The 27,526-nt window shown below is 53.1% G+C and overlaps 1 protein-coding gene across 3 annotated transcripts; it reads right to left on the bottom strand.

The window, feature by feature from the left end:
• Window positions 1-279: 279 nt before the first annotated feature.
• Window positions 280-21,780, bottom strand: PLCD1 (phospholipase C delta 1). 3 transcript variants are annotated; one of them, XM_055414631.2, is made up of 15 exons: window positions 21,620-21,780; window positions 14,473-14,637; window positions 11,048-11,276; window positions 4,164-4,293; window positions 3,832-4,063; window positions 3,234-3,435; window positions 2,979-3,123; window positions 2,752-2,901; window positions 2,501-2,659; window positions 2,127-2,286; window positions 1,822-1,938; window positions 1,238-1,416; window positions 1,013-1,145; window positions 786-935; window positions 280-639 (listed from the first exon to the last, which is right to left on the bottom strand). In XM_055414631.2, exons 1-15 carry the CDS (start codon window positions 21,651-21,653, stop codon window positions 554-556), a joined length of 2,271 nt encoding a protein of 756 aa, XP_055270606.1. In that variant the 5' UTR covers window positions 21,654-21,780; the 3' UTR covers window positions 280-553. The 3 variants fall into 3 exon arrangements, with proteins under 3 accessions (XP_055270606.1, XP_055270607.1, XP_088688000.1); XM_055414632.2 differs by lacking the exon at window positions 21,620-21,780 and adding an exon at window positions 21,155-21,539; XM_088831874.1 differs by lacking the exon at window positions 21,620-21,780 and adding an exon at window positions 17,779-17,956.
• Window positions 21,781-27,526: the final 5,746 nt, after the last annotated feature.

Raw genomic sequence — 27,526 nt, 5'->3', positions numbered from 1 at the left:
TCTGGGACTGGGAGGGCGGGTGGGCTGCGACATTCCAAAGCCTGAGCCTCCCATGCCCTCCACCTTGAGCGGGTTTGTTCCGTGCGGGTCCATCCTGCCCAGGGAACAGGCACCGCTCCCACCCCTTGCTCCACCGTGAAGGTGGAGAGAAGTGGAGAATGAGATGCTGGGGCTCCAGGGCTCTGGGACACGCATGCGCACACACACACACACATACGTGCACATGCACACACGCTTCACAGGGATTTTTCTGGTATCCCGGTAAAGAGACCACAGTACTTAGATTGATGATTTTTATGAAAACCCTCCGCCCACGGCCTGGCCGGAGGATGGAGAGAGGGCTGCAGCGTGGCTCCTAACGGAAGTGAGGACAGCACCAGGGGCTGGCCCAGCACCTGGGCTCCGGAGAGGCAGCAGCAGGCAGCAGGCTGGAGCTGGAGGCGGCGCGGGGCTGCCGGCTCCGAGCAAGGGGCTGGGACAGCCCCCGTCGGGCCCCCAGATGTGGACAGCGGGTCCGGTCTGCTCAGGGCAGCCCTCACCAGACTCCCCGAGCCTAGTCCCGGAGGACCACCTTCACAAAGAGGGTGGCAGATGGGTGCTGGTCTCCGTTCTTGGAGAGGAGGTGGACGTGGCGGTATCCTGGCGGGCGGACGGGTGGGGAGGAGTGCCCGAGAGCGTTCTGTTCACTCCGGGAGGATGCTTCGAGGGGCAGCCAGCCCCCACCCAAGACATGCCTCCCATCCCACCCCGCCCCTCAGTCGCTCCCGTTCCTCACAGATACTCACCCTGCTTGAGGCTTTTCAAGGGGATGGTGCTCTGGCCAATGAAGTCGTTCTTGGAGGAGGCATCGTAGTCCTCCACCACAAAGCGCACGAGGGCAAGCTCAGGCACAGCCACCTCAAACTCAAACTCCGTGTCCCACCACGGATTGAAACCTAGGGGGTGGAGGCACTGTGTCAACAGCACGGACATCAGCTCCGGGAGCCAGGCTCAGCCCAGGCCCAGCACAAACCATTATTGGTGACCACAGCGGTCTGGCGGCTGGCCATGTCCCGGCTCACGCCATGGATCTCCACTGTCACCTTGGGGTCCACGATTGAATTCTTATTCTTGTTGACTTTTGGCAGCTGCTGCCCTGAGATGACCTGAGGAGAGGCAGGGGATAATTAAGCGTTCAGGATGGTAGCAAGGGGGAAGGGAGACCCGGGTCACCTGTCCCCGCTATGGCTGGCCATACCCTGACATTGAGTCGTTTCGGAGTCCACCAGGGCCCCTGGGCCAAGGCACGGGAGTTGAAGGTGGAGTTGGGGTCTCGCAGGAAGGCAGGCTTCAGCACGTAGCCACAGGCCCCATTGTCCAGGAAGCGGCCCTGGTACACATCCATCTCTGACCCAGGAGTCTGGAAGTTCAGGGCCACTGCAGACAGGACAGAGTAGTCACAAGCTGTGTGTGTGGGGGGGGGGGCGGTCTCAGGGGTCCCAGAGCCCAGCTAGCTTGGGGTACACTGGAGCCCAGAGTCATACAGTGAGGCAGAAGCAGGGTCCAGGATCACTCCAATGCCTACTGCCCTCCTGCTGCCCTAGCTGACCCACCACACCAACCATACATTCCATTTCTGGTGCCAGAATTCAAAGGACAAGTGTGCTAATGATGAAATTTCAGAGGCTGCATTTGCTGGCGGGAGATTCTTTCCAAACTGAGATTACCAGCTCTGAAGCCCACAAATCCGTGAATCTGGCTCTGCCTGGGTCCCCAGAGGTCCCTGGCCCTCCAGACAGAAACCCTCATCCAGGGCTCCTCCAAGCTCCAGCCAGCCCATACCGATCTGGCAGCCCCCATTCCACATCTCCACGGGGCTGTAGTTGGAGGAGTCCGTTCTCCACCCAGCGGGGTAGATTCTGCTCAGGTGATCCACGTTGTGGCGGACAAAGCTGTTTCCTGAGATGGGGTATGAGTTGGTCAGAAGCAGAGGCCTTCTGGGTGAGCCCAAGCCCCTCCCTAACATCGTGGAGTGCCGGCTCTGGGCGATGTCTGGAGGGGTGGGAGCTAGTCCTGGCCCTGGCCAGCTCAGATGGTCAGACAGATGGGCAGCAATCTAGGGGGTGGGGAGGCAGGGCCAGGTTCACCTGATTCCTGGAGCAGTCGGAGGGCGCGGTTCTCAGAGAAGGATGACATCTCATAGAAAGCCTGCCCAGAGGTGCCAGGGCTGGGGAAGCCCCGAAAGTGGACGCTCTTGCAGTAAATGACCATGTCGGAGAGTTCCTTCGCTAGCCTGAGCTTGTCCTCCTGGGGGCCATGGGGAGGCCCAGGTTAGATTCAGATATTGGGGCAGGTGGGCACTGAGAGAGCCAGAAACCCAGACAGAGAGAGAGAGGGGGCAGAGGGTCTGAGTGGCAGCCACAGAGCACCCGGACAAGGCAAACATCCCACAAGGCGATGGAGGGTGATGATGGGGGAGGCCCCAGGGCTGCCCCCGTGCCCCCACAGCTCCCCCTCGAACCTTGGACTTGTGCTGCACTTGGCTCCTCACTGCCTCGTCCTCCATCTCAGCAGCCTCATCCTCGTCTGACACCACAGTGGCCTCTGGGCCGCCTTCTCCTCCAGGCGGGAAGAGCCCCCCAAGCTTCTTCCCCTTCAGCAAGATCTTCCCCCTCAGTTGCTAAGGGTGGAGGGGGCAGCTTGTCAAGATCCAGCTGGCCTCCCGGCCAGTCCCCTGCCCTCTCCTCTGGGCACCGGGTCTTCATTGGGCACCTCAGGGGAAGGCAGGCTGGTGATGACCCCATCCAATGGCCGATCCAACAGCATGGGCCCCAGGAGGGTGCGCAGGTGTCGTGCCATCACGCGCTGCTGCTCCAGGCTGCAGTGGTTCTCCAAGGACAGGATGACGGGGTAGGGGGATGCCTGGAGGCCCAGGGGTAGATTAAGAGGGGTGGATGGCCCCCGAGTATCTTCCTCCTCACCCCCAGGTGCGCGCCCACCTTGAAGGCATAGTCCCGGATGGCCCTGACCACGTCGCAGAAGAGGATCTTGGAGGTGAAGGTGTAGCCATGATAGATGATCGGCTCCTGGTTGGGCCCATCCCAGCAGTCGAGCTCCAGGCAGCGGCAGCCTTTGCATAGCGCCCTGCAAGTGGGGTGTGGGCTAGGCCCTTGGTCCCGCCCAGGTCACGCCCCGCCCCGGCCAAGTCGCCCCGCCCCGCCCCGGCCCGTCACGCCCAAGTTGCCCTGCCCCACCGGATGTAGGCTTCCGTGCTGCTGGGGCCCGTGAGCTGGTCTTCCAGCAGGTAGGTGTTGTGCGAGGACGACACCAGGTAGTGGCTGAGCGGCTGGTCCATGTCCTGGTAGACGCGCCGGTGCGCCAGGTCGAAGGCGCTGCCGTCCGCCGAGAGCAGGTACATGAGAAAGCCGTCCTTGGTCATCTGACGCTGCGCCTTGGCTGGAGGGCGGGAGCGCGACTGCAGGTCAGAGCGCCCTGGGAGCAGGGCCCCCACAGCCCCGCCTCCCATCCTGAGCTGGCGCTCGGGTATCTCTCGGAAGGGGGTGAGTTTGAGCCTCTTGACCAGACCGTGACTGTACCCCAGCGTGGGGCTCCGTCTCCTCCTCTCCCGTCCCCCACTCGGTGAGGCCCCCGAGGGGAGGGCCTCCTTCTCCAGGACCGGGCCCGCCTCTGACGTCTTAAAGTGTTGTGCCCAGCATGGGCTGGCAAATATCGCCCAGGGGCCCTGGGAATGGCTGAGGCGTCCCCTGCCCTCCAGCTCCCTACCCGGGCTGCCGTCTCCCCGGAGGTCGTCCCGCCGTGCGGGGCCCGGGACTGCAGGTCACAGGCCCTCACCCGTCTCGTTGGGCTCGTAGCGCTCAATGAGGGAGAGAGCCAGTGTAGGCCCCGCCGCCTCCTCCCGCTGCTGGCGCTGCAGGAAGGTCACCAGCTGGCCCACTGACAGGGTCTCCTTGGAGCCCGTGGCCTCCTCGAAGGTGCGGTCGATCTCCTTCCTCTGGGTCAGTATCTTGTAGAAGGTCTCGATCTCCTCATCCTCCAGGGAGTCTGTCTGAGAGTGGTCACATTCCTGCAGAGCCAGGACGCCAGGCAGGCAGGGCTCAGAGCAGGTCCCAAGCCGTGTTCCAGACTCACTGCCAGACAGAGCCAGCCCTCACTTCCTGCCTCACCTTGAAGATCTTTCGGGCGTAGCCGTCGTCCACCTGGATGTTGAGCTCCTTCAGAAAGTTTTGTAGCTCTTTGAAGCTCATCTTGTTGTCCTTGTTTTTGTCAGCTTTCCGCAAGCAGGAATGAATCCAGCTGGGCAAGAAGTAAGGAAAGAGCCCCAGGAGCCGTGGTGCCCCCTCGGTCCCAGCCAGAGCCATGGTTCAAGCTCAGGGTCAACTCCTAGGCCCAGGTGGACTGAGGGCCCCTATAGACCCAGCTCCCCGCAGGCCTGGCTGTGGGCATGTCTGGATTTCAGGGGTAAGACCTGGTAGCCTCTTTGGAGGAAATATGACATCCAATGAAAGAGTCTTTTTCCTACTTTCTGGCTTTGAACCCTTTCAGAATTTCAAAAATGTTTATTTTCTCACTCTAAAAGGTTCATTACAGAAAGTTGAGAAAATGAAGAAAAATAAACAAAGGCCCCATAGTTGTTTCACCCAGGGGTACCTACTGTTCACATTTCAAGGTCTGTCCTTTTGGTTTTCAATATATAATTAACTACTCAACTTGACTAAAGCATTTAAGGCTTATTTAGTAGGAAACAGCAATTTTCAAGCCACTGATCAAAGGTGGGGACATCACATGCAAAAACAGCCTGGATCATGGTGTCATGACTGGGGTGCTTTGGTCCCCACTTTTCCTTTCCCTCTATCTCTCCCATCAGCCTTGAATTTGAGAACTAGCGAAGGAGGGGCTCCATACTACATTCCACAGAAAACAGAGCTAATTATAGAACAAGTCAATGGTAACTCATGAGCACAATGAAAACATGATAGCTAGTTTTTGGAAGAAATCAGAAAGAAAACAGCAATATAAATCACGCCATATAAACATTTTTAAAATTCTGAGGATCAAATAAAGAAAAAATACAGTCATCTATCGGACAGACTGGAGGAAGCATTTGCAGCAAAGTTTTTGAAGAACTAATTAAAAAGAAAAGAGTATGATGACCCTAAAAACTGAGAAAGGGATGTAAACCAAACTTTTGCAAACATTGCTAGTAATCAAAGATATTAACAATTTGGAAATAAGATGCAATTTCTTAGACAATAAAATTAGCAACTTTAAAATATATTCCCAGCGCAAGTAAAGGGGAGGAGAAATGGACACTCTGATTCATCAGTTGGGCAAAGTAAACTGGTACAACCCTTAGGAAGGTAATGTAGGGATAGCTAAAGCTTTAATCTGTTACACCAGTTGACTCAGTAATTCCACTTCTAGAAGTCCATTGATAAAGAAATACTTCTGAATACTGAAAGGTTTTATGAACGTAGTCCTTTGCAATGTTATTTATAGAGATAAAAGAATAAAAACAAATGAAATGTTGACACTGAAAGAATGGATCACTAATTCATAGTACATCCACTCTGAAACAGTACACAGTCATTAAAGCTGCGACTGTGCTAACAGGGAAATAATTATGACATAATGTTACATAAAAAACGACACAGATATATTAATCTTCATTATTTTTGGCAAATGCATCATTAGACAGAATGAAATGCAGCAAGAAAAGATTAAACGGAGAATGTCAGCAGTTTCTGGAGGAGGCGGGTTTTCTGGGCCTTAAAGCTTCATTCTAACATACCCATATATTTAAATTTGTATTTATATATATATGTATGTTTTATGTAAATTTTATATAACAAAAATTATGGTAGAATTCCAGGTTAAAAAACATACAAGTTCACAGTGGTCCACCCAAGCATAAGGCCCCAGTGCTGATTCCTCTTCAGCAGGCTGGAATGGCTTTAAGACCTCAAGGTCTAGGCAGCAGAAGCCTGCAGAAGGCATGAGATTGTCCAGGCAGAAGCCTGTGCAAAAGGAGTGACTATCAGAAAAGTGCCATAGAACTGGGCTGTTAGGAAAGCTCAAAATTGGGCTTCCCTGGTGGCTCAGTGAAGAATCTGCCTGCCAATGCAGGAGACACCGGTTCAATCCCTGATCTGGGAAGATCCCACATGCCTCAGAGCAACTAAGCCTGTGCGCCACAACTATTGAGTCTGTGCTCCAGAGCCTGGGAACCGCAACTATTGAGCCTGAAAACCTAGAGCCTGTGCTCAGCAACAAGAGAAGCCACTGCATTGAGAACCTGTGCATTGCAACTAGAGAAAAGCCCTTGCAGCAATGAAGACCCAGCACTGCCAAAAATAAATAAATAGATAAAATTATTTATTTAAAAAAAAAAAAGAAAGTTCAAAGTCAGGCAGACAAAGCCTTGAGAAAAACACTTAAAAGTCTGAAATGCTGAAAAGCACACAATAAAGGGAATCTACAGGGTTCAAAATGTATCCCCCAAAGGAGCTGAATATACACTCACAATGAGTAAAGTAATCAGAAAATGAAAATAAGAAAATAATTCCATATAGTAACATCAAAATGCATAAAAATACAAATTCTTTTCATGAATAACTTATACTCTGAAAGCCACAAAACACTGTTGAAAGAAATTAAGATCTAAATAAATGGAAAGATATCCAATATTTGCAGATCAGAAAGAAGACTTGATACCGTTACATGAGGAATACTCTCCAAATTAATCTACAGATTCAGCACGATACCTGTCACAGTTATGCTGGCTACTTTGCAGAAACTTACAACCCCATCCTCAAATTTGTATGGAAATTCAAGGGGCCCAAAATAGTCAAAGCAATCTTGAAAAAAGTAAGTTTGGAAGACTCACACTTCAGGATTTCAAAGGTTCCTACAAAGTTGCAGTAACTAAAACAGTGCGGTGTTGGTGCAAGAATAGACATTTAGATAAATGGAACTTAGATAAATGGAACTTAGATAAATGGAACAGAGAACTTCCCCGGTGGCCCAGTGGTTAGAACTCCACACTTCCACTGCAAGGGTTACGGATTCAGATCACTGGTTGTCCCCCTATGTGGCATGGCCAAAAAAAAAAGGGAAAATGGAATAAAATTGAGAGTCATGCAGTAAACCCTCATATTTATGGTCAACTGATTTTTGACAAGGGTGTAAAGATAATTCAATGAGGAAAGAATAGTCTTTTCAATAACTGTATGTCTACATGCAAAAGAAATATGAAGTTGGATCTCTCATATCACACCATACACAGAATTTACAGAAACGAACTCAGAGTGGATCAGAGACCTAAATGCAAGCGCTAAAACTATAAGAAAAAATATGAGTAAATGTTTGTGACTTTGAGTTAGGCTAAGCCTTCTTAGATATGACAACAAAAAACACAAGCAACAAAAGCAAAAGGTAAATGTGTTAGAGCTCACTGAAACAAAAAATTCTGTGCTTCAGAGACACCCACCAAAATACGAATGGAACCCACAGAATGGGAGAAATTAATTGCAAAGCATATATCTGATAAGAGACTTGTGTTTATAATATTAAAAAAAAAACTCTCACAACTAAATAATAGAAAGGTAATTCAATTAAAAACTGGGCCGGAGATCTGAATAAACATGTCTCCACAGGAGATATACAAAAGCACAGAAAAATGGTCAATATTATTCATTATAAGGGGAATACAAATCAAAACCACAGTAAGATACTTATTTTAAAAAAGCAAATAACAAAAGAGTTGGTAAGAAGGTGGAGAAATCGGAACTTGAGCAGTTGGTGGAGATGTAAAGTGGTACATGCTATGGAAAATAGTATAGTGGTTCCTCAAAAAGTTGAAAATAGAATTACCAGATGATCTCACAATTCCACTTCTGGGTATGTACCCCCAAGAACTGAAAACAAGGTCTCAGAGACTTGTACACCCATGTTCATAGCAGCATTACTCACAATAGACAAAAAGTGGAAGCAGCCCAAGTGTCCCTTAGTGGGCGAATGAATAGTGTGGTGCATACACACAATGGGATATTGTTTATATTAAAAGGATGGAAATTCTAACGTGTGTGACAACATGGAAGAAACTTGAGGACGTTGTGCTAAGTGAAATAAGCCCGTGGCAAAATGACAAATACTGTATGAGTCCACTTCTATGAGGAACCTAGAGTAAGCAAGTTCATAGAGACAGAAAGTACAGCAGTGGTTACCAAAGCCTGGGGGAGGCTGGAATGAGTTACTGCTCAATGGGTGCAGAGTTTCAGTTTTACAAGATGAGTTCTGGAGATGGCTGAGCACCAGTGTGAATGTACTTAACACTACTGAAGAAGGCTGAGCACTGAAGAATTGATGCTTTTGAACTGTGGTGCTGGAGAAGACTCTTGAGAGTCCCTTGGACTGCAAGGAGATCCAACCAGTCCATTCTAAAGGAGATCAGTCCTGGGTGTTCATTGGAAGGACTGATGCTAAAGCTGAAACTCCAATACTTTGGCCACCTTATGCGAAGAGTTGACTCACTGGAAAAGACTCTGATTCTGGGAGGGATTGAGGGCAGGAGGAGAAGGGGACAACAGAGAATGAGATGGCTGGATGGCATCACCGACTCGATGGACATGAGTTTTGAGTAAACTCTGGGAGTTGGTGATGGACAGGGAGGCCTGGCATGCTGTGGTTCACGGGGTCACAAAGAGTCGGACACAACTGAGCAACTGAACTAAACTGAACTGTTCACCTAACAATTTTATGTTATGCATATATTACCACAATTTAAAAATAAATAGATCCATTAAAAAGAACAACAAATGAGCAAAGGATCTGTTGAATAACTATTTCTCCAAAGAGATATACAAATGTCCAGTAACCACATGTAAAGATGTTCAACCCATTAGCTATCAAGGAAATGCAAATCAAAACCACAGTGAAATGCTACTTCAAACCCACAGGAGAGCTGTCATAAAAAAAGGCAGATAGCAAGGATTAGTGAAGATGTGAAAAGTCAGAACCCTCATACACTGCTGGTGGGTGGGAGTATAAATTTCCTCTCTGGAAAATAGGTAGTTGTTCAAAAGTCTAAATATTTAGTTACCACAAGACTCAGAAATTCTCGGTATGTATCCAAGAGAAATGAGAACATGTCCACACAAAAACTTACACACAAGTGTTCACAGCAGCATTATTCAGAGAAGCAGAAACCCAAATGGCCATCACCTGGATAAATATAATGTGGAATAGCCAGACAATGGAATATTATTAGGCACACAGAAGGAATAAAGTACTGATAACAGGCTATGACATGGACAAACCCTGTTGTTTAGCCACTAAGTTGTGGCTATAGTCTGCAAGAGTCAGACTATATAAGAGTCAGTCCTAGTGGACTATATAAGCCCACTAGGCTCCTCTGTCCATGGGATTTTCCAGGCAAGAATACTGAAGTGGGTTGCCATTTTCTCCTCCAGGGGATCTAACTTCCCGACCCAGCGATTAAACCCACGTTTCCTGCGTTGGCAGGTGGATTTCTTTTTTACCGCTGAGCCACCAGTGTGTCTCTGTAACATTATGGTAAGGGAAAGAAGCCATTCACAAAAGACTGTAGGATTCCACTTATATAATATGTCCAGAAAGACAAAGTATCAATAGATTTGTGAGACAGAAAGTAGATTAATGGTTATCTAGGCCTTGGGGGTTTTGGGGAAATGGGAACTGCTAGAGTATGGGTTTCTTTTTAGGATGATGAGGATATTCTAAAATTCATTGGGTGATGGGTTGCAGAACTGTGAATACACTAAAAAGCATGGACTGGTATACTTTTAGTTGGATGACTTATGTGGTAAGTGAATTATATGTCAATAAAACTGTCATTAAAAAAAAAAGAGTTGGTACTGGTTCCACCCTAATCCTATAGACCAGAAGCCTGATCTCTCTGAACCATAGACTAGGGCATTGTTGTTCACCTAGATTTTGAAGTGAATTTATTCCTAGCCCCCTGGCTGGCCTGCATACCAGCCCTGGGAGAACTTGATCACTCCCCAAAGAATGGCACAGGGGATAGGGGTAAGTGGGAGTGGACCATGGCCTCCCAAACTCCCAGAGGGAAAAAAAAACTACAGTAACTCTAGGAAACATTAAAATGTCTAAGACCAGGAGACTTCCCTGGCAGTTCAGTGGTTCAGTCCGCTTTCAACGCAGGGGGTTCAGGTTCCATCCCTGGTCGGGGAACTGCCCACACGCTGAACAGCATGGCCAAAAAGAAAATCTTTAACAGATAAAATTTAAAAAGAAAATGAAAAATAAGACTGTTTTTAAAAAAGATACATAATATTTCTTTTTTAAGTCCAAGATTAGGGCTCTCATCGAAGCAGGCAGCTCCCCTCAGCCTCCCCAGTCTCCCAGCTCTACGCTGGTTACAGAGAGGGGATGCGGGACGTCACGGAGCTGCACTGCTGTCTGGCCCTTGGGTCAGAGTAGACAAAAGAGGGCCCAGTACCTTCCCTAATTCCCCCAATTGTGTTCTCTCAATGTGATGTATTTGGAGACAGGGCCGTGAGAGAAGGCAATGGCAACCCACTCCAGTACTCTTGCCTGGAAAATCTCATGGACGGAGGAGCCTGGTAGGCTGCAGTCCATGGGGTCTCTAAGAGTCGGACACGACTAAGCGCCTTCACTTTCCTTGAGAGACTTAGATAAGACCAGAGTGGGGCCCTCGTGATGGGATTAGTGCCCATGTAAGAAGAGACACCAGAGATCTTGTTCACTCTCTCTCCCCGCCTCCCCCGCCCCCATGTTAAGACAGAAGACAGCCATCTACAAACCAGGAAGAGAGCCCCCACCAGAACCCGACCCTGCTTGGCACCCTGATCTTGGATTTCCAGCCTCCAGAGCTGTGAGCAAATTAGTTGCTGTTGTTTAAGCCACCCAGGCTATGGTATGTTGGTTATCATGGCCCAAGCCAGGTGTCTTCCATACCAAGGCTGCCCTGGGGACAATCGTAGCCAGTATCTGCAGGCTGGGTCTGGGTCCACTGCCCCCAAAAGGATACTGTCGCAGCTTCTGCCGCTGGTCCATGGAGCCCGAGTGGTGGATAATCTTGCCCAGGCCCTGCACCCAGTGCTGGGCATCGGCTGGTGACGGGGCAATGAGGTCCAGAGGACTGCGCTGGTCCTTGAAGACGATGGAGAAGCAGCGGTTCTCAGGCACATCCCGAGCAAACTTCTCCAGGCCCTCAGTGCGGTGCCCCATCCGCACCTCCTGAATGTCCTCGATGGAGACTGTGGGAAGGGGGCGGGGCACAAAGAGAGCCATGAGGGGCAGGAGGATGGTCAGAGTGGGGACAGAAAGGGCTGACACGGAGAAGGAAAGGGAGACAGAGCTGCAGCAGGCAGAGTGGAAATGCCCAGGGGGAGAGAGGTTGACTTTAGGGCAGGAAGGGCTCCTACGGTCCCAGGCCCCCTGTTTCTGTGCTGGGAGGAAGTGGGGCCCCTGGGAGAGGGTTGGGGCAGGGCAGGGCTCTCAGACAGTGACTGGGAGAGGCCACCCTGGACTTGGGGCCTGTGACGGAGCGGTGGCCACGTGCTTTCCTGGTGTATTTGACTTTGGGCCCTTTCCCTCCCTGCAAGACAGCCATGAGAGCCTCCACGCTCTTCTGACCACTCAGGAGCCTGGAGCCACCCTCAGTCAGCCCTGGCCCTGGGGTTGGAGACAGAGGTCTAATGACTGAGGGGAAAGTGCTTGTGTCGGGGGGCAGCCAGGGCCTTGCCTGCATGCATCTGTGGGTCCTGATCTCAGGGAGCCCCTTGGGAGGGCTGGTGCTCCAGGATCCCGAGAGGAAGACTGGAGGATGCCCCTGGGGGTCTGAAATGACGTCATTCTATCCTTGGGGATAGCAGGGGGCCCTCCTGGGGCAGCCCAGCTTTCCTAGCTTCAGGGAACAGCAAGGCCCTGCTTGCCCCCCTACAAACCCAAAGTGCCCTCCTGACCTGGCTGGGAGCTGGGCTTGTGCTGGGCCTCCCATCATCTGGAGCCAGGTTCTGCCCCTGCCTGGATCCCATCCTGAGCCATCCACATCCATCTTCCCAGGGTCGAGACCAGCTCTAGCCAATAGCCTGCCTGTCCTTCCTGGTAAGTGCACAAGGGCCTCCCGGTCACCTGCAGGCCCCACATGTGAGGCATATGCCATCCCGGGCAGCAGGCTCTGAGGTGTGAGACACACAGACCCTGGGCTGTCTGGGGTGCAGGGGATATCCCTGTTTAATCCCTCACTACAGCCTCCCCAGCCCTGCCAGGCCCCACACTGGCTGCAGCTGCCCCAGACTGGGAGTGAAAACAGGAAGCCTGGGTGGTGGGGGCCAGCTCCCAACCCACTCCAGAGAGAAAGTCCAGATGCCTTCCTGACTGATAACCCTTGTCTGCCTGCGGTAACCAAAGTGGAGGGAGGCTAGTGGGGTCGGGATCAGGGAGGCAGTGGAGACTTGGGGAGCAGGAAGCAGAGACACAGCACTGGGAGACTGGCCCTCCCTGCTGCTCCTGGCCTCAGTTTCCCTGGGGGTGGAGCACAAGCTCACTGCTCACCTGGAGGAGGGAAGCAGATGACAGGCATGCCCAGCCCAGAGCTGTCGCTGTGTCTCGGACACTCCTCACCTGAGCACACCTGATACCCAACCCCCAGGCTATCGCGCCTGTGGCCCCTCCTGTCAGGATGCAGGCCCTTCACTCACAGCCCTTCCGCGTTCTTATCCCTGCACCTCTGCTCCTGCTGGGTCTCTAGCCTGGGAGCTCCCTCCTGCCCTTCTGTCCACAGCTGTCCCGGTACAAGGTCCCCATCTTACCGGCCCAGGTCTAGCAAGGCCCAGATCTCCTACTCCTCCATCTGCCCCCTGCCCACCCCTGCCAAGTCCTTGGCACACACTGGGAACCATGCACGTGTCCTGGCTGGTGGATGGGCTTCTGGGAGTCCCCAGGGCTCAAAGAGTAAGATGCCCTGTTCCCACGGTGCCGCCAACTGCCAGCATCTAACAGGAAACCCCGTATCAGGGCAGAGGTCTGTGAAGGAGCCTGGCTGGAGCCACAGTCAGAGGCAAGGGCTGGGTTACTCCTGTCTTATGTGACCGACATGTGTGCAGTGTCATTTTCTGAGAGCCCTTATGGCTCCATCCCCTCCGACCCTGCCCCCCCTCCCCCCCCGCCGGCTCAGACCTCCCGTGGCCCACAGCGCCCAAGACCCAGCCAGGCTCCCTCCATCTGACCCGGCTCCTGTCCTGCCTTCCCTCTGACCCTGCTACGGGCCTGCAGGTCACACCGTCTCAGGATTCTGCCCAGTCCTGGGGCCTGGTGGACCCTCACTTTCCTCCTCCCACCTGAGCCTGTGTCTGGTCTCATTCCCCAGAGACCTGCTTAGTGGGCTCACCCAGCCTGCACCCCCTCCACAGCCAAGGGCAGGTGAATGGGTGATGAATTTCCAGGGACTTGGACTGTGAGATAATTCCAGCTGCAGTGATCTTTCCGTACTACCAGCCACATGTGGCTATTCACGTATAAATTAGTTAAAATTCAGTGAAATTAGGAATTCAGTTCCTCAAGCACAGTAGCCACGGTTCAAGTGCTCGAGGGCCACAGGTGGCTAGTAGCTGACATATTGGACAGCACAGATTTAGAACATGTCCATTATCATAGAAAGTTCTTTTGGATAGCTTTGGTCTAAACTTTCCCCACCTAGTAAAGATGCAGAGGGAACCTCTCATTTCGCAAAATGTTTGGGGCGTTCTGTTGGCAGAGCTTGCTTCCTAAGACCTTGCAGGAGGCACTCTCCATCCACAGCCTTGAGCTCTGACCAGAAAGCCCTCAGGCCCACAGCCTCGAGAGAGCTGCCCAGCCAAGGCCTCTCTATGCAAGTCCCAGCCGTGCTCCACCCCAACCTGCCTGTCCAGGCTCCCGCCCAGGCAGGAGCTGCCTCCTGCGGCCCCACCTCTCTTCCGGCTTTATCTGCCCTTGGACTTTGGGCCTTACCACACCTGAGTCCTGATCCATCCGCCCAACTTCTCTCCTTCCCACAACTGTCTGGGTGGATCCCTATGAGCGCTGGTAACATTCTTCTGTTCCCTCCTTACTTGGGAGCCTGACTTTTGCCATCTGTGGCCATGGCTATGTATCCCCACTTCGAAAAAGCGTGAGCATCTCCATCTGTGGTCCATGACTGCCCTCTCTAGCCCAGACTAGGCCTCAGTTTCCCTATCAGTGATTTAACCGACTCCTTTCCCCAAGCCTGGCTGCCTCAGATTCCCCATACCTGATATCCTGCTTGCATGACTGACCGCTGCCCCGCCAGGCCAGGCCCCAGTTTCCCTACCTTTGGTCGTGGTCCACGATTGACTTCCAGCCCCACCCCAGCCCACCCCAGCCAGTGTCAGTTTCCCCATCAGAGCGCAGGCGCAGCACCCTGCCCCTCCCGGCACAGCCCAGGACACTCACACAGCTGGGATTCCGGGGTCCTCATGACCTTGCGGGACTCCTGCCAGATGGTCTTGCAGTCCTCCTGCAGCTTGTAGAAGCGTTCTCTCCGCCATGAGTTGGACTTCACCTTCAAGAGTTGGCTGCCCTTCAGCAGTGCCTGTAGGTCCTTGTCATCCTGTAGGCCTAGGGGACAGAGCAGGTAAGATGCCACCTCCTCTAAGGTACCTGCTGCTCCAGGCCCTGTGCTGGTTCATTTTCTACCAGCCTCATCCTCAGCTCTCTATTCACTTCTCCCTCCATCAGCCTTGCTCCAACCTGATTCAGGAGCCCTGCCTTCTTTGGGAAGGCATCTCCGACTCCAGCTGAGGCTGTGCAAACCTTAGGATACCCACACTTTATATGTAATGACCTGCAACCCACAGCTGAATGGCCAAAGAACATATGGTTCCTGGGGGACCAGACCCCTAGAAAATGGCCTGGCTCCAAAAGACTTAGTAGGCTCCTCCCTATCATACCCAGGGGTCAGAGTGACCTGAAGGAAGCTAGGACCAAAAGATCAGGCAAAGCAGGAAAGGAGGGGTAAACACAGGTGGAAATGGATCCCAGAACACCATGAGTATCATGAGCCCAACAGCCTCCCAAGTCTAACGGCTCTGGAATTGTGTATTGGATCCAGGCTAGGCCTGCTGAGATGCCCCATCCCTCCCTGTCCACCCCATCTCTGAGTGGCGTGGGTCTGGGACCTCTCAGGGCAGAGCAGCCCAAAGGCATAATGCAGGCCTTTCCAAGGCTGAGGCAGCACCTGGCCCGAGGCCCTGCAGTAGAGGAACCCTAACTGCCTGGCCCCCTCCCACCCGGCTCCTTTCAGAGATGCAGGCTGGCCTGGGGCATGGGCTCCCACAGAGACAGTGTCCTTCGTCCTACCAGACCCAAGCAGGAGACACCAAAGGGGCACCAGGCCTAGTTTCATAGCATCCCTCATCCCAAGCAGACCCTGTGCCAACTGTGATCAAAGAGGGACCCCACACCACCATAATGACCCATCAATGTAACTAACGATGAAAGGTATGTCTAAATGCACATCTCGAGCCTATCACCCAAGCCACATGGAGCCCAGCAGCCAGCACTGTTCAGAGCCAAGAGACCACCTCACCTCCCTTCTGTCCCCCAAATGAAAACTCTGTGGCTTTTCAGCAATCTTTATCCTGCTCGAGCAGAGTGGAGGCTTCAGAAACCGCGCATGTCCAGTGTGAGGGGCCTGTGCCTAGGCCTGCAGGCTTTTCTTGTCTCAACCCAGATCCCCAGCCCCAGATAGGTTCTCCCACTTTATCCATGACCCACTCCCTACCCCCCAGCCAGCCTGCTCCAGATGCACACAGGACCTACAGAGTCTTCTGGACCACTTCCCCAGGCCTCAGCCTCTATCCCTCCCTAGTCACCCTCCTCCAGTGGGAACATAGCCCCATGCTAACACTTCCCCCTCCACGATTTCAGGCAACTTCCTTCCCTCTCTGAACCTCTGTTCCGCCATCAGCACTGGGTGATGTCTGATGTGACCTTCCCTCAGCTTTGTTCCAGGTCTCTCCACCCCCTGCGTTAGTGTCAGCAGTCCCCCTTCAGCCCCAGGGGAGGCCCAGTGGAGGAGAAGGCTCCAACAGAATGTCCTCAACTGGTGGCTGTGTCTGGGGGCTCAAGCGAGAGGACGGAGAGAAGGTTGTTCCCACTACCTTCCAGAGGAGAGAGCAGCCTCAGCCTCAGCTCAGCTGGGGGGTCCCACTGTCCCTCCTGAGGCTGAGGTCAGCTGAGAGGGACATCCCCTTAGCCTCTGCTTGCACACCTCCCCCACCCCCGCCCAGCTGGGGCATCAGGGGGTGCAGATGCACGGCACAGATGAGAGTCGGGGCACAGGGTCAGAAGCCTGTGGAGCTCCACCCTCCAGCTCTGGAAAACACCGTGAGCAGACGACACATTCATCCTGTCCTGGAGCCAGACTGTGGCCCTGTCGGTGGTCAGGCAGAGATAAGCCCCTTGGCTGCCTACATGGCTTCCGGAACACAGACCTTGGTCCCAAAGGGGGTCTTGATAATAGTGGACGTCCAGGCTGCTGGGAAATCTAAGCAGATACCTCCTTCTCTGAGCTTCATTTGAGGCCCTTTTGTTTCTGAGGCCTTTGGTCTGCCCCCGGCCCTTGCTCCTGTAGCACCCAGAAGGTCCATAGGCACCCCTCCATCCAGCCCCACTCACTCAGCTATAGCACCTTCTCCTGTGGGAAGGTGGCAAAGAGGGGCCTCTGAGCTCAGGGACCCCTGGGTTACCTTGCAGCCTCATCAGTCTGCCCAGGCTAGTGGCACACAATGAGGTAGCCATATGGGGAGTGCAGAGGGGGTGTAGTGCTAATAGGAGGGGTGTACGATGCCAAGAGCCCTGCCATGTACCTAGGGTGATGCCTGATGAAGACAAACTCAGTCTGGGATGCAAAGCAGTGTCCAGCTACACAGATATAGCCACACACACAGTCACACAGTCCACCATACTCACCATACACTGCCATACACAACCAGGAAGAGACAATGGGCCACACACAGTGACACACATTGTTACACGGAGTCACACACAGCCAAACAAGGTACAGTGCCAGAACATCATCATTGTCATAATAACAGTAGCCACCATGATAACAGTTCACATTTAAGTAAGATCCTGTTCTTAGCACATGTATTTAATCACCCCAACAACCCTATGAGGAAGGTAATACTGTTCCCATTTTACAGATGATGACACTGAGGCTCAAGGAAGTTACACGGTGGAGTTGGGACTCAGAAGCCTGCCCACAGCATCAGTGCTAGGAAACGTTACGTTATGCAGCCACCACTTGGGCATGCTGCCACAAAGATCAACAGCAGAAAATCTATAGAACACACACACCGTAACACAGATGACAGAATCACCCAGTTGTCTGGGTCACCCACTGTCACATCTGTCACCCACAATCAAACATGGTGTGCAGCATCACAATGGATCACACACTGTCACACTGGTGCCATTTGATTACACAGCATTGCACATCCTCATTGCTGCACAGTAGTCCCAAGTACCATACAAGTGACAGAATTACCACTAGGCGTGTAAGCAAGATGGTTTGACAGTGGCAAGGGGCAGGGTAACCAATCCCCCCAGTACATGCAACCCTGCAAAAACAGCCCCACTGCGAGTCATACACTCACGGAAGCACTAAACAGGTCCAGGTCCCGAGACACACAGTCTGCGTCCTGCCCCAGCTGCCTTCCCAGCCTCCTCTGATCTCGGGGCCCCTGAATTCCTTACCCAGCCTCTGCCCGTTGAGCGCTGCCACCTTGAGGCTCTGTTCCTGCAAGTAGAGCTCTCTGGAGCGGCTCAGTCTCCGGCTCGGCCTCCGGACCCCAAAGCACTGCATGACGTTCCGAAGTGCCCCTGCCGCCCAGCAAACCTGGCCTGGGACAGTGTGGCGTCCAGAAGGCGGCCGCAGCCCTAGGGACGGAACCACCTCCTCCGAGGGGAGCAGGGGCGGAGACCTGGAGTAGGTGGGCGGGGCTATACCCAGTGGAGGCGGGGCCTGGATGGATGGGTGGGGCCTTGAGTCTAGAGGCGGGGCAGTACAGAAATCAGCGCTGAAGGGGCGGAGCCATATCCTAGGAGGCGGGGCCAGTTCCAGAGGGGTAGACCGATGTCTCCGGGAGATGAGGGGAGAGTGGAATCAAGGCGGGGAGAGGAGGGGCCAGAGCTCAGAAGGCGGGACGCTCCGAAGGAGGAGCCGGGGCCAAGAGGCGGAGTGGGACAAATCCATAACCCAGGAAGCAGATCAGTAGCGAAAGTCGAGTCCAGAATGAGGATTGGGGCGGAGCCAGAGCCAAAGAGGCGGGGAGCGGGAGGAGCCAGGTCTGGGAGGCGACGTGGGGCAGAGTCAGACTCAGGAAGACGGCGTGGGGCGGAGCCAGAGTCCAGGGGACGAGCCGGGGGAGGGTTCAGCGATGGAAAGCAAGGCCGTTTGGGGCAGGGAGGGAGGTAGTGTGCGGGCGGAGCCCGACCAAGAGGCGGGGACTGGGCCGGGAATCCTAAACACAGCTGGAGACCTGGCGGAGGACCAGAAGGCTGGGCGAGATTGAGCCAAGGAGGGAAGCCCGGCCCGGCGGCGGCCTGGGCTGCAGAGTCTAGCGGACGGCCGGGTGTGGCAAGGCCAGGCAGAGTTGAGGATGGAGCTCGGCCGGATACCGGAGCCTGCCAAATATTTTACCTCAGTTACTCAACGAATCCATTGTGACTGAGTGGGCCGTTGCTCCACATGTGAATCCCAGGTAGGCCTGTTTCCTTCTCAGGGAGTTTCTCTACCTGAGAGGGATAATCTCCAAGATGCCAAATGCGAATGGAATTCTTGAAAAAATGCTGATCTTAAAAATGAGTCCATTAACACAGGCTTGCTTTGATAAATAGGTGAGGACTCCAACTCTATACGAAACTGTGCTGCCAGTGTGCTCGGGAACAGTGGGATCTTTCATGTTCACCCAGCAATTATTTATTGAGCCCCTACTGTGTGCCAAGGTCAGGACATCACCCAGAGGCCTGACTCACTCCTCTCTTTTACTCTCTGCCTCTGAATAGTTCCTTCATTTGCCTCACTGCAGCTCCAGTCACCAGCACTGACAATGAGTCACTCGCAAAGCCAGTTATTAGCACAGACAAGCATGGCCATAATAATGGTAAACTGAAGTGCAGAGTGACTTGCCTAAGGTCTCACTCTGGAGAATAATAAAGCATGGGAACGTGTGTTAGTGAAGGTGAGCTGGAATATGGGCACAGACAAGTTGTTCTTCATTTGCAATGAAGGGAGCTGAGGGTAAGGGGAAGGCTCTGTTTTAGAGAAACCACACAATGGTTTTTAACCAGAGGGCCAAGGACTCCTTGAGGACCTATGGATAGAATCACATCTCAATATAATTTGCTTCCTTTGAATCCTTATGTATTTTACTTTATGCATTTAAAAACTTGATCCTGAAAAGGGGTCCACAGGCTTCATCTGACTGCTAAAGTGGTCCATGGCACAAAAAAGATCAGTGTGGATCAGTGTGTGTCTGTGTTGTGTGGGCCTGGAATTCCAGGGACAGACATGTTGGAAACAATCAAGGTGGGCAGGGGGTTGCAGAGGGGACAAAGGCAGTTAAAGGAGGTAATTTAGGGTGATGAGCTAGAAGCAGCAGGGCCTGCAGGGGAACAGCTTTGGATTGCAGGGTTCGTGCCAGCTCCACAGGAAGGGCTGGGCAGTCAGGCACTTGAGAGGCAGGTCTCAGACAGGATGGGCCAGGGCTGCCAAGCCCATACCACAAGACTGGGAGGTGCTGACTGAGACTCAGTGCGGCTCCCTCTCCAGGGATACTAGGGCTGCCTAGAAACAGAGACTCCTGGAGAAGGGAATGGCAACCCACTCCAGTATTCTTGCCTGGAGAATTCCATGGACAGAGGAGCCTGGTGGGCTACAGTCCATGGAGTCACAAAGAGTTGGACACGACTGAGTGACTAAGCACACACACACACACAGGGAAAGAGACTGGACAAAGGCACAGAGGCCCGAGGCTGGAGCCCATCCCAACATGATTTGAGGCTGCAGTTGTGTCAGAGGCCACCAGAGGGCTTATAGGACTGAGTGTGAAGCAGGCACGGAGGAGGCGGCAGTCTGCAGGATAGACAGCACTAGCTAAGGTACAATGAGAGAGAAAGAGAGGCCTCTACTGTGATCCTCTGAGCTGCCCAGCCTCCCTGCCAGTCTGGAGGAGCACTAAGGATACCCTGTCCAGAGGGGAGACGAGGGGGCACTGGAAAAGACAGGGATCCCATGACCCAGCTGGAAGAGTTTGCGCAGACAACTGGTATGAGGGTAACAGCTCTGGGCACTGAGCAAGGTCTCTCTGGGCCATGGGGCCCAGGTCTGAGCCAACCAGGAAATGTGAGACAGACTGGGCACTGGCTGAAAGGAACATCTGAGTCTTCCCTGAGTTCCATGGGGTCTCTAGTGGACAGCTGGCGGGCTCTGCCTTTCCGTTTCCCATCTATTACCTCCACTGCCAGCACAGAAATCATGGTCTAGATGGATAGTTTAGACTATCCATGATTTAGACCATCCAGCATGGTTTAGATGGATAGGTGGTGGGCACTAACGTCTTGGACTCCAGGGGTACTAGAAAACAGAGGGAAATCGACTTAAGCAGTGATCGGAGTGAGAGAGGCAGGTTTGCTGAGCTGGCAGATGACCTGGGGGGCTGGAGTGCAAAGCCCTCTAAGAGTGGGTAAGCCCCCAGGCTGGCGCAAAGAGATACCAGGTGCAGGCTGGGGACCCCTTGCAGCTAGGAGACCCCCTCAGTCCCTGCAGTCCGGAGCCCACGGCTGCTCTCTCTCCTGGAGAGGCTGCGATAGGACAAGGAGCTGGTCCAGACTGTTTCCCGGTCTTTCGGAAGAGACAGAGCTCGGCTGGACAAAGCTAAAAGCCACAGGCAGTTAGAGTGGAGACACGAGCCTGTCTGGCCAGGAGGGTGCGCAGATGGGGGCGATCGGGCTGCTCCTTCCAGCCCGGGCGTCGCTGACCATGATTTCTGCGCTGGGCAGTTACTGCGGCACGGCCCCACCTCACCTCGCACAGCTCCTCGCCCCACTCTTCCCAGCCCGCATCACTCACGCGTCCGGACACGGTCCAGGCACGCCTGTGCTCAGGGGAGCCTCTCCGGGCGGCCCGGACGGGGCGGAGAGAACTCGGTTATTCGTGGATGCTGGTTCCTTCCCTCCTCGGCCCCTGCGAGCTCACCAGACCCTAGAGCCTAGCCTTCCGTGACCAGGATAAGGGAGGGGGGTCGACCCCAAGGCGGCGGGGCCGGGGGTCGTCTTTAGGGAAGTCTTCAGACTCGTACACCCGTTTTCTCCCCAGCGGCCGGGTCTGCGGGACAAGCCTGGAAACGCCCAGGGTCGCGCCCGGCAGTCGGGTCGAGATTTCCTCAATGCTACAGAAGGGCCGAGGGGCGGGCCCGGGGCGGGGCGGAGGGCGGCCGAAGGAGCAGGGGTCCCCCGCCCTGGGCCGGGGACGGCTTTTCGCGGGGTCGGCCCAGGAGGGGACGCCCCCCTCCCCGCGAGAGGGCCGAGCACTCACCGTGCAGGGTCAGGAAGTCCCGGCCCGAGTCCATGCCCGACGGACGGCGTGGCGGGAGGGGTGCGCCGCGGGACACTGGTCCGCGGGGACAGCGCGGCGGCCTCGGGTCCGAGCAGAGTTGGTGGCGGGACCCGAATGGACTGCGGGGGCAGGAGGCCGGAGGTGGGCCCGGGCTTCGCTCCGCCCCCCGCCGCCCGCGCCCCCGCCCCCCGGGCCCTCCAACCCGCGCCTCTCCCCGCCCCGCCTGGGGTTTGGCTGGGAGGGCAGAGGCGGGGGCCTGGAAGCCCGGCCATCCCCGGCCCAGGCCTGTGGGCGCGTCCCGGACAGAAATAGCCGGATCCCTCTGGCTTCCTCCGCCGCTGCCACCCACAGGCCGCGGGCCCTGTCATTAGCGCCGGCGGCCGGGCCCCACGCCCTGCCTGTGGGCGCTTCGCCGGGTTACAGTGATGCGCGAAAGAATCTGCGTCCTCCTGAGACCTGGACCGCGTAACGTTCGACGCCCAGCCCGGCTGGTGCAGAAGGCAGCCTTGGAGTTAGGCGTCCAGCCGCGGCTCCCTGGATGTCTGCTTTCTCTTCTGCAGAATGGGTGCAAGGGCTCGAGTTAGAAGGTCCTCGGAGAGGCATGCCTGGATCTAGTCTGGAGAAGGGTCGCCTTCCCACTCTCTGGGAAGTTTCTAACCCTGAAAGTGCCTTTGGCGGGCGCTGGGGCAGAAGCCATAAAACTTAGAGTCGGTAGTTGCAGAGAACTCTCCTTTGAGCCCCTCACACCCCAAACGCCTGGCGATCTGTAAAACAAAGTGGGGGACAGAATCTAGGACATCTCCAAGGTTCCTTTTTTGGGTGGCATCCCAAGGGACTGCCTGGACAAGTGGGACCCTTGCCCCTACTCCCACAATCAACTCTTGCAGTCCTGACACATTTTTTATAAGTACCCAGAGACCCCCAGAAGTCCCAGAATCCTGCTGCCCACCAACTTTTGGGAAAGGCCTTGAGAGAGCCCCCAGAAGACCTTCCAGGATGGGGGTGGTGATGGTGCTGAGCCCACCAGTGAATTCCCCAGGCTTCCTGGGCTGATGAAGCCAACAGTGAGAGTCTGGCGGAACCCGTTGGACCCCAGCCCCTCCCCCTCCCAGCAGAGGCAGGTCTGGGTGGCCTTGAATACTTCAGGAAGGGATGTAAGCCAGCCAGAGGCCAACTCTTCCCATTCTGATGATTGAGGCTGGGTCAGGACTTTGGAGAGCCCCTCTCTCTCTGCACGCCTCTCCTGCACAGAGAGCCCTTAATCCAGCACTCTCCCCAAGTGGCCTGCCCTCAGGCCTGTCGAAGCCCTCCTTGTTTCCCTTCTGCTCAAGCAAGTCCACACAGGCTTTCCTTTGGAGCTCCAGCCTGTGGTCAGGGAGGCTGAGGGGTCCTTCTCTGTCCTCACTCTCTCCCCCAGGCCAGGATGCCTGCCTCCGGATGTGCCCTCTGGGGGTCTCCGCTGGCTTTGGGACAAGTCCTGGGACCTCTGACATCCCCAGAGGCCTGCAAGCCCCTCTGCTCAGCAGGTTAGGCCTCCCCCAAGCCCTGCTCTTCCCAGGTAGCCACACCACAAAACTTAACACCAGCAGTTTGCTCAGCTTCATCTTAAGCATCATTCCTGTTTATTCATGTCACCTCCCAGCTCTGAGCCCCAAGCCTGAAACCAGGGCATGACCTGTCACTTCTCCCTCTGATGCCCCTGTTGGGGGTTGCAGCCTGGCTTTTCCTTTGCACACAGCAAACCTGTTGCACGCAGGCCCCTCTTCTGGCCTCTGGCTCAGGCCAGAGAAGCTGAGGCCTCCTCTGGAGCCTGGAGTTGCTGGGCCGGATGGGCATGGCTGACTCAGAGTTGGCACATGTAGCCAGGTTCAGTCAGAAAAGAGGGCTGGGCCACGCCCTGCTCAGAGAAGCGAGGCTGCTGCTCTGACCTGTAGGTCAGCAGCTCCCCAAGACTCTCCTCTCTTCTCCTCTACTGTCTGCCCCTCCCTTCTACCGGGTGGGAGGCACTCTACTTGATTACTTCTGCTGTGTGTAAGTGTGTTCAGTGTGAGGACTGTGTGTCTGTGTGTGGAGGGGCTGTGGGAGCCAAGCACGAGGCTTTGCATTGAACTGCAGTTGCTGGAATCTGTTCCTTCTGCCCTAAACAACCAGGGACCTCTGTGGGCCCAGCCCTGGCCAGGTGCCCAAATTACCCCCCTAAAATCCAGCTCTCAGTTAGTTACCTCTGCGGGATGCCCTGAGATCCTGGGGACTCATAGGGCTTTTGGCAGGCTTGGAGGGGACATGCATGCCCAGAGACAGTTGTCTAATGGTGGACTTTCAGGCGTCTCACACCCCCAGCTGACCTTCCTGTCCCCGACGTGTGTGTGAAGGCGGGTGTAAGGGGAAGTTTCTGGGATGACCTGGAGACAGGCCAGACCTACCGTCAGAGCTGGTGCCCACCTTCAGTCACTTCCCTCGGCCCCTCCCTCCACCACTACACTAGGGAGGCAAGAGGATTAACCTGAGAATGCCAACTTTCCAGACATGCTTCAGAGTCAGCCCTGCCCAATCCCTCCCCCAGAAACACAAACTTGGGTGGCAGAGGTGTGGCGGCAGCAGAGGGAGGTGGGGAGACAGGAGTGAAACAGGCCAGAGAAGTAATGGGAACCAAGTGCCAACGGGCCTGCTAAGGGCTGCCATTTTGACTCTGGAAAATGGGGAGCACTTGGACATTTTCAAGTCAAAAAGGGACATGTTGTGATTCATATTTTTAATTTTTATTTACAAAATTTTAAAATATTTTATTGGAGTTTAGTTGATTTACAATGTTGTATTAGTTTCAGGTATTCAGCGAAAGTGAATCAATATTACATATACTCTTTGAGTCTTTTCCCATATAAGTCATTACAGAGTTCCTTGTGTTATGCAGTGGGTCCTTATTAAATTATCTACTTTATACATATATTATTTATATATATATGTAGTGTGTATATGTTAGTCCCAATCTTTCAATTTACCCTGCCCCCACCCCACTTTTCCCCCCTGTTTGTTTTTTTACACCTGTGATTCTATTTCTGTTTTGTAAATAAGTTCATTTGTACTATTTTTTAAGATTACTTTTTAAACATTTTTCTTTCTCTCCACCCCACAGCTTGTAGGATCCTAATTCTCTGACCGGGGATTGAATCCCGGTCCCCTGCAGCAGAAAGATGGACTCCTAGTCACTGGAACTCCAGGGAGGTCCCTGATTCATATTTTAAAAGAATCACTCTGGCTGCTGGGCGGGGAGTATCATGGAGGAACAGGGCTGAAGCAAGGAGGCCAGGGAAGGGGCTCTTGCAATAATTCAGGTGAGAGTGAATGGTAGGTCAGCCGCCAGTGGTGGGGGCGGAGGTCATGAGAAGGAGTCTGAATACATTTTGATGGAAGAGCCAGTAGGACTGAACAGTAGGGGCTGTGAAGAGTCAGGGAGGACTCTAGGTTTTTGGCCTGGACTGTTGCAAGCAGGTGGTTCCCAGAGGCTGAAATGGGGAAGGCTATGGAAGAGTGGGTGCTCTGTTGTGGACGCATTACATTTGAGGTAACTGCAGACAGCCAAGGTGAGATGTCAGGTACAAGATGGATGTACAAGTCTGGAGTTTTAGAGGGGGAGGTGGGCTGAAGCTAAACTCTGGGCTGTGGTTCAAAGCATGTTGGAAATGCCCATAAGCCTCCACATAGTTCTAATGGGAGTCTACTCTGGCTCATCTTTCTGAGAGGCAATTTGACAATATCTCAAATATTAATATATATATGCTTTGGCCAAGCAAGTTTATTTTCATTATTTTTTTAAGGTTTGTAGTTTCTTTTTTTAAAAAATATTTATTTATTTGGCTGTTCTGGGTCTCAGTTGTGGCATGCAGACTCTTAGTTGCAGCCTGTGGGATCCAGTTCCCTGACCAGGGATCGAATCTGGGCCCCCTGCCTTGGAGCATGGAGTCTTAGCCACTGGACCACCAGGGAAGTCCTTGGCCAAGAAATTTTGATTCTGTATCATCTGTATATTATGTATATAAGCATTATATAGAGTAAAGTTCACTAGTAGGGACCTGGCTAAATATAACTTGATATTCCCATTACATGTGTTCCCCTGCATCTTTTCAACATAAAGCAAAACAAATACCCCATCATCTTTGAGTTGCAGTGAAAAAAATCAAATTGCAGGACAATATATATAATGTCTAATATCACTGGTATTTTTTAAAAATTAAAAAAATCTTTATAAATATTTCGTTTGTATAGGCAGAAACAATAGCTAGAATGATATAGAAATAACCCAAGTAAAGAGACTGAGAGGAAGATACTTTTTATGTATTATTTGAATTTTTATCATACTGAGGTATACTTTTTGAAATTTAAAAGTAAAAAAGAATTTTTATTGATATACAGTTGATTTACAATGTTAACTTCTGCTGTTTAGCAGATTGACTCAGTTATACACATATACACATTTTTTGTATTCTTTTCCATTATGGTTTTACAGAATATTGACTATAATTCCCTATGCAATACAGTAGGACCTTGTTATTTATCCATTCTATATATAATCGTTTGCATCTGCTTACCCTAAACTTCCAGTCCATCACTCTCTGACCCTCTCCCCGCTGCCCTGCCACCCCTTGGCAACCAAAGGTCTTTTCTCTACGTCTATGAGTCTGTTTCTTTTTTGTAGATAAGTTCATTTGTGTCATATTTTAGACTCCACATACAAGTGATAATCATATGGTATTTGTCTTTCTCTTTCTGACTTTAAAGGTCAAAGATTTGTGGGAACCCAGAGATAAACACAAATTCTGGCCGGCAGAACAGGTTGTAAAGTGAAGAAGGGAGCTCAGGAAGTTCCCTCTGTGCTGGCCCTGACCATTCGGTTAGTCATACAGCAAACAGAAAGCGGTTGCTGGGCGCAGCGAAGTCAGGAATGAAGCTGGCTTATCAGGCAGGGAGATTCAAGTAGAAGAGTGAGAGGAGGGTGGAGATGGGGAAGCACAGAAGCAAGTGGGGCATGAGGGAACAGAGCGTTTTACTGAGAGGGACCGGGCAGCAGGAAATACCGCTGAAAAGTCGAGGAAGATGAGCACAGAGGAGTAACTGGAGCTTCCCTGGAGAGAGCTGAGGGGGACTGAAGCCAGAGGGTGGGAAGGTCAGAGAAAAAGGGGAGGCCTCTCTCAGGCTGGGCCAGACTCTCTGTGACCTTCTGTGAGGCTGTCTGAAGGCAGGATGGAGAGGTCAAAGGTAATGGAGAGAACCCATTGTCCGGTCATCCCCAGGGCAGGGAAGGGGGCTGGGAAGACCACCCGGTTCAGGCAGGCCCACTTCTAACACTAGAAGAACAGAGTCCCCACCACTACCCAGATTGTTCTACTAGCTCCTTACTGCACAGTGGGGGCAGGGGGAGGCTCACATGGTTATGAACAACTGGACAAACCAGCCCATTTGCCTGCACTCTGTCCACTTCCACCCCTCCCCACACTACCACTTACTGTAGCTACCAGTCAGCCAGGAGAGGAAGGCCTTAAAGAAACAGCCTGCACAGGCCCTGCTAGTGGGCTCACAGTGTTTGCACAGGCATGGGGCACATCACGTTGACTTCGTGGTCTCCCCACTCCGGCAGGGGTGCAGCTCCAGGAGAGTGAGAGCAGGATGCTCTCAAGTACACAGTCTAGAACAGGGGCCCTGGCTTCCCAGCTCTGAGGATGGAAGCGATACCAGAAATCAGAGGTGAAAGAGGCAGGCCCAACCACGAGAACCGGAAGTAGCCCAGATACGTGGGCAAGCATCCTGGGCTTCATCTCAGGAAGTGGGTTTCAGGCTGCAGGACACACAGACTCACCTCAGTAGTAAGAAGAGGACGGTTGCCCCACCCGC

This window comes from Moschus berezovskii, chromosome 24 (genome assembly GCF_049115385.1).
Source record: "Moschus berezovskii isolate FMDL1 chromosome 24, NW_MosBer_1.0, whole genome shotgun sequence".
NCBI lineage: Eukaryota > Metazoa > Chordata > Mammalia > Artiodactyla > Moschidae > Moschus > Moschus berezovskii.
Note: the sequence above shows the minus strand (reverse complement) of the source record. Positions and strands in the feature narration are given on the sequence as shown.